General features: G+C 49.6%; 1 protein-coding gene across 2 annotated transcripts in view; it reads left to right on the top strand.

Moving 5' to 3' along the window:
* Positions 1-4,353: 4,353 nt before the first annotated feature.
* Positions 4,354-10,276, top strand: part of KLHL22 (kelch like family member 22) — a 28,339-nt gene continuing 22,416 nt past the window's right edge. Inside the window, exons 1-2 of one of the 2 annotated variants that reach the window (XM_037067356.1) lie at positions 4,354-4,407; positions 9,619-9,884. In XM_037067356.1, coding sequence (XP_036923251.1) covers positions 9,658-9,884 — 227 coding nt within the window. In that variant the 5' untranslated portion in view covers positions 4,354-4,407; positions 9,619-9,657. The other variant, XM_037067357.1, reaches the window with a different exon arrangement.

The following is a 10,276-nucleotide window of genomic DNA, read 5'->3' as shown; positions in this document are numbered from 1 at the left end:
GTCCTGGTTGACAAGTTGGTGCTGGTTTTGACAGAGGCCTCTGTTCCATGGAGTCCTCTGCTTAGGGCTGCTTCAGTGTCTTCCCGACCTGGTGGATCGCTTCCTGCACACCCAGCAACACAGAAAAGCCACAAGGACTTGAATGACCTGGCCTTGAAGATCACATGCTTTCACTTCTGCCTCATTCTGCTCCTTAGAAGCCAGTCACTAAGTCCAGCCCACATTCAAGGGGAGGGAGACAGGGTTTGACTTTTTGAAGGCCAGTGAGTCAAAGAATGTGCAGATGTAGTTTCTTTTAAAGAATTTATTTATTTCCTTTTAGAAGAGGGGGAGGGAGAAGGAAAGGGAGAGAAACACTGATTGAATCACTCTCCCCTCTCTCCCCAGCCAGGGACCAAGCCATGTGTCCTGACCAGGAATTGAACCAGCGACCCTTTGCTTTGCCGGACCACACTCAACCAGCTGAGCCATGTCAGTCTCGGCACAGACATATTTTATTTTATTTTTTAATATTTTATTTATTTATCTTTAGAGGGGAAGGGAAAGAGAGAGGAAGGAAACATCAATGTATGGTTGCTTCTCGTGCATCCCCTGCAGGGAACTGGCCCCTGCGGGAAACTGGCCTGCAACCCAGGCATGTGCCCTGACTAGGAATCGAACCGCGATCATCTGGTTCGCAGGCCCGTGCTCAATCCACTGAGCTACACCAGCCAGGGCGGCACAGACATATTTTAAAATCTTTATATGCTCCAAGTTGGAGCTCCAAGTATGCTCCGAATTAGTTCTAATTTATTTATTTTAAAAAGATTTTATTTATTGATTTTTAGAGAGAGGAGAAGGGAGTGAGAAAGAGAGGGAGAGACACATCAATGTGTGGTTGCCTCCCACGAGCCCCCACTGGGGACCTGGCCCACAACCCAGGCATGTGCCCTGACTGGGAATCGAGCCAGTAACCCCTTGCTTTGCAGGCCAGCACTCAATCCACTGAACACCACCAGCCAGGGCTGGCTATTCTGATTCACTTTCCCATCAGCAATGTATACACATTCCCACCCTTACCAACCAACATTTGATCTCATCCTATTTTATATTTTGCCATGTTGATGTTGACAAAGACTCCTTCACCAAACTTTAGTAAGTATCCTCTGAATTCGCTTCTTTTATTTACTGATTTCAGAGAAAGAGAGAGAACATCGATTTGTTGTTCCACTTGTTGATGCATTCATTGGTTGATTCTCGTATGTGCCCTGACTGGAGATAGAACCTGCAACCTTGGTGTATTCAGACAATGCTCTAACCAACTGAACTGAGCCCTCCTCTTGAGGAGGCCTCAGCCTACCCCCTGTCCTGTCTCTGCCTTGCCTAGGCCAGCCTTAGCAAAGAATTCTGCTAAGTTAGTTTAGGGACAATCTCCCTACCCTTGATGTCTTATCTTAGTAATTTTACATTCACTGGCCCTTTCAGCCTGATCCTTGGTTATAAACCCCCATCTGTCTCTGCTACATTCAGAGTCAAACCCTATCTCTCTTCCCTACTCACATAACCCTATCACAATAGTCTTCCTTACTGTTTTAACAAGTGTCAAAATAAGTTGTTTCTAACAATATGTGAAAATGTGGTATATCATATGCATTTCCTGATTGTTACTGACATTGAACTCAACTTCCTTTGTTTTCATCTACTGGGACTTCCTCCTTTGGAGTTTCTAGTAAACAGCCTTTACCATCTATACCAGTCCTTTAGCCAATCTCTCTGCTTTTTATTTCTGTTTCAATTCCCTTGACCTCTTTTTACTTGGTAACTTACTGAGTGCCAGCCCTGTTCTAGGGGTTGGGAAGACAGCCATGAAGCAGCAGATGAAGTGTGTACCCTTTGAGAATGGGAACACATCCTTGGGAGGATGCCAGATTATCTTGCAAACTGCAGCTTCTGAGGCCTTAGGCTATCTTGCTGCTACTCCCCTCCTCCAGAACATTCCAGTAGGGGAACTAGGGTGTATTTTGAGATAGTCCCTCTAGTTCAGAGAAGACTGGAGAATGCCCTTCCCCTCCTGGCCAGGACAGCACCCCACCTTCTTTTGGCCTCCTCCCCCTCACTCATCCTTGCTCTCTCCACCCACTAGCTCCTCCCTCCTACACTGAAGGTGCTCTCTCTCTCCCCTCCAACTGTGGTCCCATTTTCCTCAACTCAGAGACCAGGCCTATCCCTGCAGACTTCCTGTCCTTACCTTTTTTCACACAAATCACAGTAGGCTGGCTTCTGCTACTTCAAGAAAAGGGTTCCTGTGAACACATCCAAAGCCTCCCTGTTACAGATCTAAGGACTTTGCCTCGTCTATCCTCTGGGGCTACCCTCAAACCCAGCCCTACTAGACCTTTGAGATTGTGCCTCCTGTTCCCTCTGTGATTTCCTGCTCTCTGAGTGCCCCCTGGAAAATCAGTGTGCCTCTTGCTCTGCCCTCAACCCACGCCACTTTCCCCTATACTTGTTCAGCGTATGATATCAAAATGACCTCACCTCTGACCTGACTCCCCCAGAAAAGCCCAAGGTTGGACACCTGCAGACTCCTTACCCTCCCTAGGGCAAAGGTGGGCCTTGTCTTCCCCAACCCTCTTCCTGCTCCAGCCTCCTTGTGACTGGGGTAGTCCTACTGTCTCCTTCCATCACTTGGGCTCATTGCTCCTCACCCATCACTCATGTACTGGGGAACCTGCCTCCTTTCCAGATCTCCAATCAGCCCTCTGTCCTCACTCCCTGCCAACCAGAGGACAAGTTCCCTTCTGTCCCCTTGCTCCACTTCCTCCCACTCTCTGGTCTAGGCTCTGCAACCTGCACTGGCACCTGCTGGCCCTGGCTGAGGGCTGCCCTCAGCAACACACGCACCTCCAGAAGGCAGGGTCTGGTCCTCAACTTTCCCTCAGAAAGTCCTGGCAGCCTCTTAACCACTCACTTCCTTGGATCTCACCTCCACCGCCTTGCTGACAGTCCCATTCCTAAAATGCTTTTCCCACTCCCCCAAAGTCCTCATCTGGTCCATTTGCTAGCCTTCCTTTCCCCACAAACACTCAGGACGTCTTAACTGAAGATTCACTTACAAATGAATGTTTCACTAGATAAAACCTTAAATCTTCTGCAGTCAACGAAGTGAAGCAGAAATGAAGTCTGGAGTGTGTGAGGCACAGTCTTTTCCGGGCTCCCCACCACCCATGTCCCTCCAGACAGCACAAGAGGTTACTGATCAGTGTTTCTAATGGAGGAAGATTGTCCCTCCTCCCCCCCCCAAAAGTCCTCATCTGTTACACAGCTGGAGTGTGTGGGGGAGTGTCATCTTTCCAGAGAGCCTTCACTGAAGCCCACTCCCACTGGGACCCTCTGTTCCCAGAGGCTGACCCTCCATCCTGTCCCTTGTCTGGAACCCCAGGCAGCTCTCAGGACTCGGCCAAAACAGTGCTTCTCTTTCATTTACTGTCTTTCTCTTCTACATCGACTTTTATTTTCTAACAACGGGCTACATGGCAGAATAGGACACCCTGGCCCTATCTATATCACAGGTCTCTCCAGGTTCTAACCTCTGGACACGCCCATTACAGATGAACCTTGGAGGAAGGGATCCTCTCGGCGAGAAGGCGGAGAAAAACGAATGCCTAGAGGCTGCTGCGACCAAGACTTCGGGGCGGCGAATTGGATTTAGACCAGAATCTCAGTAAACAGGAAAACACCTGTTCACACCGTCTTTGTTTATCGCCTCTCAACATCCAGCAGGGGGCAGGAGATCAGCAGTCACAGTCAATTTACCGGACTCAGAGAAGGAGGGAGCGAATGAGTGAGGGAGGGGAGTAGGAAGGGAATAAAGGAAGGAATGAGAGAGAGAGAGCATGAATGAATAAAGTAGAGAAGGGAATGAGGAAGAGATAAAGAGAATAAATGAGGAAGGGAATGAAAAAGGAAGTAATAAGTGGGAAAGGAGAGAGAAAAGGAGGGAGACAGGGAACGAAGGAGTGAGTGAGGGAGGGAGGGAGGAAACGAGGGAGCAACCGGGGAAGGAAGGAGGAAATAGGTTTACAAGGTGCGACTCTCACGTAAAGGCATTCCCTCTCATTCATTCCTTCAGCCCCACCGTGTGCCTTGCGCTGTGCCAGGTGAGGAGACGCACGGTCACACAGTGGCGGGACCCTCCTCCGCTGGGCTGAGCCCTGAGCCGCCCTAGAGAAAGGGCGGCTGCGAGTCGCGCCCCTCCCCTAGGTCCCGGGCCACACCCAGGACCCGCCGCCCGGAGCCCCCAGCCTCTGTCCTCCCCAGCCCCGCGCCTGCGCGGCGCGACCACGTGAGGCAGTCGAAGCCCCGCCCCGCGGCCGCGCGCTCGCCCCCGCCTCCCGCGAGTGCGGCCTCGGCTTACAGCCGCTCCAGGTGAGCTGCGAAGCGCGGGCGGAGCGGGAAGGGAGAGGGAAAGCGCGGGCTGAGGGGGCTGGTGCAGGGTGAGGGCGCGGGGCCCCTGCGAGCGGTGCGGGGGTCCGTGCGACGCGCGGGCGGGCGCGGACGGGAGGCGTGGGGGCGGCGGCCTGAGGAAAGCCCCGGGCCTGACGTGGCCGGGGCGCGGTGGGCTGGACCCCCGGGTGCGGCGGGGGCCGGGGCGAGCGCTCGCTGAGGTCCGGGTCCTCCTCGCGGCAGCAGGGCCCTCGGGCCTTCTGGCCCCTCATGGGCCCTGTGGCCCGCGGTGGGTCCGGGCGCGGCCTTCGCGGCGGCGACCCTCGGCGCTGCACGGGTGTGACCTGCAACAGGCAGGCGGGGTCAGTCTGGACTACCGCCACCTGGCGTGACCTTGGATCTCGGCCTGCGAACCTCAGTTTCCTCAGTCGCGCGCCCGGGCCGAGCGTAGAGATTCCTGGGGGGCTGTAGCCCAGCTCGGAGGGAGCCCAGCCTCCCCAGCTCGCGCTGTTTTTAGAGAGAAGCCGGAGATCGCGCTGTCAGGGCGATCTCCGGTCCTCAAACAGCGGCGGCCAGCTCTGACTATTTCCAATCCTGGGCGGACCGGAGCCTGGGCCACCACCTTCTTGGGCTCCTCCCCGGGGTCTCCCTCGCGCCGGGCCAGGGCCGCAGGTTTGGCGCGTCGGGATGCTCCAACTCTGCTTTCTGGGACGAGCCCCATTCCAGAGCTCCGCGGAGTCGGCACCCGGAGGAAGGCTTCCTCGTCTGGAAATTCGGACCCGCTCTCCCCTCTCCTCTTCCCGAGCTTCCCCTTTCCCTTTGTTGCAGACCTGGCTTCATGCTGTGAGGGGAGGAGGTTCTTTGAGGGCAGGAGCTGTTTGGGGGCCCTACAGAGGAGTAGGTGCCAATTCAGTAGTAGCTGGTTTGAGTTGAAAATCTTTTCAAAAATGCTTTTGACTCGGTTATGAGTTCATAAAAATTTGTTTTATGCCCTTCAGTTTGTACCTACTTTGGACGGAAAGCGTTCTGCCCCGGTCGGCAGCCCTGAACAGCACAGAGTGGAGGGCCTTGCTCCTGATAACTAGAATGCTGTGGGGCAGGAGGAACTTGTGTCGTCTAGGGAAGAAAGGCTTCATGATAGAGTAACTCCTGCAAAATGAGTAACAGAAGCGGGGGTGCCGCCGAGTGAGATCTTAAGAACTTTATTTCAGAAAAACAGGCGTGGAGAAGGAATCACAAAGGATGTACTGCATTCCACTTAAGTTTTTTATGATTTTTTGTGAAAATTATCAAAATATAGTTACACTGTGGGATGCTGTTTTTCAACTCTGAAGTCAACAAAGATTAAAAAGGAGCACTGTTGCCCCTGGCTGGTGTGGCTTAGTTGGTTGGAATGTAGTCCCAAGGTTGCAGGTTTCAGTTCCTGGTCAGGGCACTTAACTTAGGCTGTGGGTTCATCCCCAGTCTAGGTGAGTATAATCCCCTTATGACAGGCAACCTATCTGTGCTTCTCTCATCAGTGTTCCTCTCTAAAAGCAATGGAAAAAAATGTCTGAGTGAGGATTAAAAAGAAAAGAAAAGAAACACTACTGGTGAGGTAGACAGTGATTGGAATCAGATTCTCATACTTTTGCTGGTGGGAGATAAATTGGTACCTTCTCTGTGGAGGGCATTTTGGCAATAGCCATTAAAATGACATATACTAAAATTAAAATGATTCAGCAGTTCTGTATCTAGGAAATTTTCCTCAGGTAACTACTGCATATATGCTACATCTCAGTGATTTTCAATGCAAATTGTTTGCAATAGTAAACAATCAGAAAACCCAGATGTTCAGTAAAATATGGTTATCCATACAATGGACTGTGGGAGGTATATGAAGTTATATACAAAAGCTAATTAAAGGGCGGAGTGTGGAATGACAGATTCTGTGACTCCATATGTACCACCTGGAAGGGCATTGGGGAAAGAATTGTAGCTTCCTCTGGGAGACGATCTGGTAGGGCCTTATGTGGGAAGAAAATTTAAATTTCAAAGTATACTGTACCATTTTGTGCCTTTCGAATTTGAATCACATAAATATTACATATTCAAAAACAGGTTTGAGAATTCAGTGAGTAAATATTTCACAGTGACAGATAAAATTCAGATAATAACATACCGCCTTTCCCTATCATATCCTAATGTTTTTTTGTTTTGTTTTTTATAAGAAAAAGATTCCCTTTTTCCTTCCTGGAGATAATCATGACCCTGAATTCTCATAAAGTGTCTATACTGTTTTATATCATAACACCTATCTATAAGAAGTATTGGACAGTAGTGCTCTATGTGTTCTCAAACTCTTTTTTTAAAAAAATATTTATTTTTAGAGAGAGGGGACGGGAAGGAGATAGAGAGGGAGAGAAACATCAATGTATGGTTGCCTCTCATGTGTCCCCCACTGGGGACCTGGCCTGCAACCTAGGCATGTGCCCTGGCTGGGAATCAAACCAGTGACCCTTTGCTTCACAGGCTCGAGCTCAATCCACTGGGCTACACCAGCCAGGGCTGTTTTCAAACTCTTTTAAAAAGATTTTATTTATTTCGTTTCAGACAGAGGGGATGGGAGGGAGTAAGAGAGGGAAAGAAACATCAATGTGTGATTGCCCTCACATGGCCCCCTACTGGGGACCTGGCCCACAACCTAGGCATGTGCCCTGACTGGGAATTGAACCCACGACACTTTGGTTCACAGGCCAGTGCTCAGTCCACGGAGCCACACCAACCAGGGCTGTTTTCAAACTTTTGGTAAAGGAAATTGTAATACACATGCTCTGCAACGTACTGTTCTCTTTTTGGTGTGGCTTTGAGATTTCTCCACGTTGACTGCAGTTTGTGTTCTAATCTCATTGTCATTGTTGTCTAGTGTTCTGTGGAATCAGTGCTAGTGACAGGGCACAGGGGAAGGAGTGTTTTGAGCCTTATCATGTGGAGCCCCAAGTAGGCAGTAGGGACCAGCATTTGAGAAATCAGGTGGCATGCTTAGGAGATGTTTTGAGGAGCTGGGGAGGATATGGCAGTTGGTAGGAAACCAGTTGGGTGTCATTGCTGTGGTGGCTGTGGAGGAACAAAGGGATGGCCATCTGGGATGGAGGCAGGGCATTAAAGAGTCTGATAGGATGCAAGGGCTGTCCTTGTGTCTTAGACGGGAAAAGAGATCATTGAGACCATGAGGTTTCTGACATGGAAATGGTGGCTATACCAGTAACAAAACCAGACCAATTGGGAGGGCTGCTGGCTGGATTAGGAACTGAGTTGGAGGTGTGATTGGGAATGCAGGGCAGGCTCTTGGGAGAGAGGGGTGGGCTTGGGCAGGGTGTGTTGGCTGAAGGGAAGAGGTCAGAAAAGAGGGAAGGAGTTGCTATAGGGCAAAATGTCCAGGCAAGAAAGGTTGGTCAGCAAGGGTGGAAAAGGAAGGTTGAGTGGGTGGTCAGAGGCCCACTGAGAGGCCAGCACAGAGAATTGAGCGTGTTTTATGTATGGGAAACAGGTTCTGGGAGAAGAGGAGGAAGCAATGGGGGAGTGTGCTCCTGAGCCCCAGTAGCAAACAAAGGCCTCTTTTTTGGCAAATTTTGTATCATTTTCTCTTGTAGAGATGCAGTAGGGAATTGGAGAAGAAACATTTAGCAGAAGGGATAGTGGAGTAGCTGGAGAAGAAGAAGGCAGAGACGTTCAAGGCCCTGTGACAGGTGGCCCCTCTGCTTCTGGCTGGCTGGTTGGCTGTGCTGTGGTCTGGAGAGTGCAAAGCTTGGCTACACCATGTGGTGCAAGACTGGCGGCTCCCTGATCTGGAGCAGCCAGCTGTGCTTGGTCACTTCTGGTTGGTTTGGAGTGTGTGGCCAATGTGTTTGAAGTAGGTTTGTTTTACTGATTAGTTTCTGAACCTCCTAGTCAAATCAGTTTTTTTTAAATATGCTGATTCAAATATTAGATGGTAACCTTGAATTTAAAAGATGATGCAGATGATCTTGAATCCCAGAATCTCAGTAAAGAAAGCAGGTCCTGGACCCTTTCCTGGGACTCCTGACCACCACTGAAGCCTGTTGTAACTTTTAAAAATAACCACTACCTTTATTGAGCACTTACTGCGTGCAAGGCATTTTGCTAAGGCCTTGTACCTATGTGTTGGGACAAGGTATTCAGGATATAATTCACCTACACATAACATCTCAATGAGGTAGATGCTGTGATTATCTCCATTTTGTAGAGGAGCAAACAGGCTCAAAGAGAAGTCACTTATTTGAAGCCATACACTTAGTAGATTGGGAGAGAGATTGATGTTACAGTAACTACCTTTATATTCCTGGCATTACAAGAGAAAACAGAGCAGTCAGTCACGTTAGCTATTTTTGGCAAAGATCCCCCCTCCTTCAAGATGATACTAACCACTTTAATGGTCCTAGGACAGATATGGGGAGAGTGCCTCACTAGAGGACGAAATGCCTGTTGTCATTGTTATGCATTCATTTTTGCATAGAGAAACTCAGTTTTGTTCTTTCTCAGTGGGAGAGAAGAACTCTTGAGAACCTGGCCTTTGCAGATGCTTTATGTTCATCTTTTTTTAAAAAAGATTATTTATTTATTTATTTATTTATCTTTAGAAAGGAAGGGAAGGAGAGAAGGAGAGAAATATCAATGTATGGTTGCCTCTGGTGAGTCCCCTGCTGGGAACTGGCCTGCAACCCAGGCATGTGCCCTGACTGGGAATCGAACCGCGATCGTGTGGTTCACAGGCCTGCGCTCAATCCACTGAGCTACACCAGCCAGTATGTTCATCTTTTACTATTTCCCTTTTTTCATTTGAGGAACCTGAGGTTCAGGTTGATCATTTGGTGAATCCATGGGATGGTCAGAGCTTCAGGTTAGGTTGGTCTGTCTTCAGAACCTTTCCATTTCACAGCAGTGCTGAAGGAGATAAGTGGGATGAGGACTCTTGGCAATGAAGGGACACAGGTCATCAGAAAGAAGGTCTCGAGTCTGGACAGGTGGTGGGAGGAGAGAAGAAATTAAGAACACAGAAAGCACAGATAAGCTGGATGGAGGAAAAGGAGCTCAGTGAGCAAGCAGCAGGTGTCGATGGTAGAAGAGCTGGTCAGTTGTACGTGGTTTGGTGTTTCCTCCCTGGCTCATTCCTTATCCCCTCTGTCTTGCCAGCTGACGGCCAAGGTGGTGAGGTCTGGTACCGTGGTCAGAATGGCAGAGGAGCAGGAGTTCACCCAGCTGTGCAAGTTGCCTGCTCAGCCCTCTCCCCCACACTGTGTCAACAATACCTACCGAAGTACGCAGCATTCCCAGGCCCTGCTCCGGGGGCTACTGGCTCTTCGGGACAGCGGCATCCTCTTCGATGTTGTCCTGGTGGTAGAGGGGAGACACATTGAAGCCCATCGCATCCTGCTGGCTGCATCCTGTGATTACTTCAGGTGAGTTTCAGACACCTGTTCTCATAAGTAAAATAATAGGTTATCCTGGCTCCGCTGGGCAGATGGGTTGCTACTGACATGACTGGGCCGGAGGAACCAGCCAGAAGCTGCCAGGTACCCCCTGCACCCTTAGCTGCTCCCACTGCTTGCTGGGCGACTTGGTCAGCAGCAAGAGAGAAGAAGGGGTCTTCGGGTTTGTTTTTGTTTTAGCTGTTCATCTCTAGGCCGTGTTCTCTTTTCCTTTAAAGATGATATACTTGGCTTTACTTGTAATATTATACTTTATAAAATGAATTTTCTGCTATAAGTGTAAAATCTTGGTATAAAACAGATTTTCTTTCAACTTTACTCTGGCTTCACAACATTTCATGTTGAAAAATCCCAAATTTGTG

The sequence above is a fragment of the Sturnira hondurensis genome, unplaced genomic scaffold, assembly GCF_014824575.4.
Source record: "Sturnira hondurensis isolate 20B ecotype Veracruz unplaced genomic scaffold, ASM1482457v3 Scaffold0017254, whole genome shotgun sequence".
Taxonomy (NCBI): Eukaryota; Metazoa; Chordata; class Mammalia; order Chiroptera; family Phyllostomidae; genus Sturnira; species Sturnira hondurensis.
The sequence above is the reverse complement of the archived record's forward strand: the minus strand, read 5'-3'. Positions and strand labels throughout refer to the sequence as shown.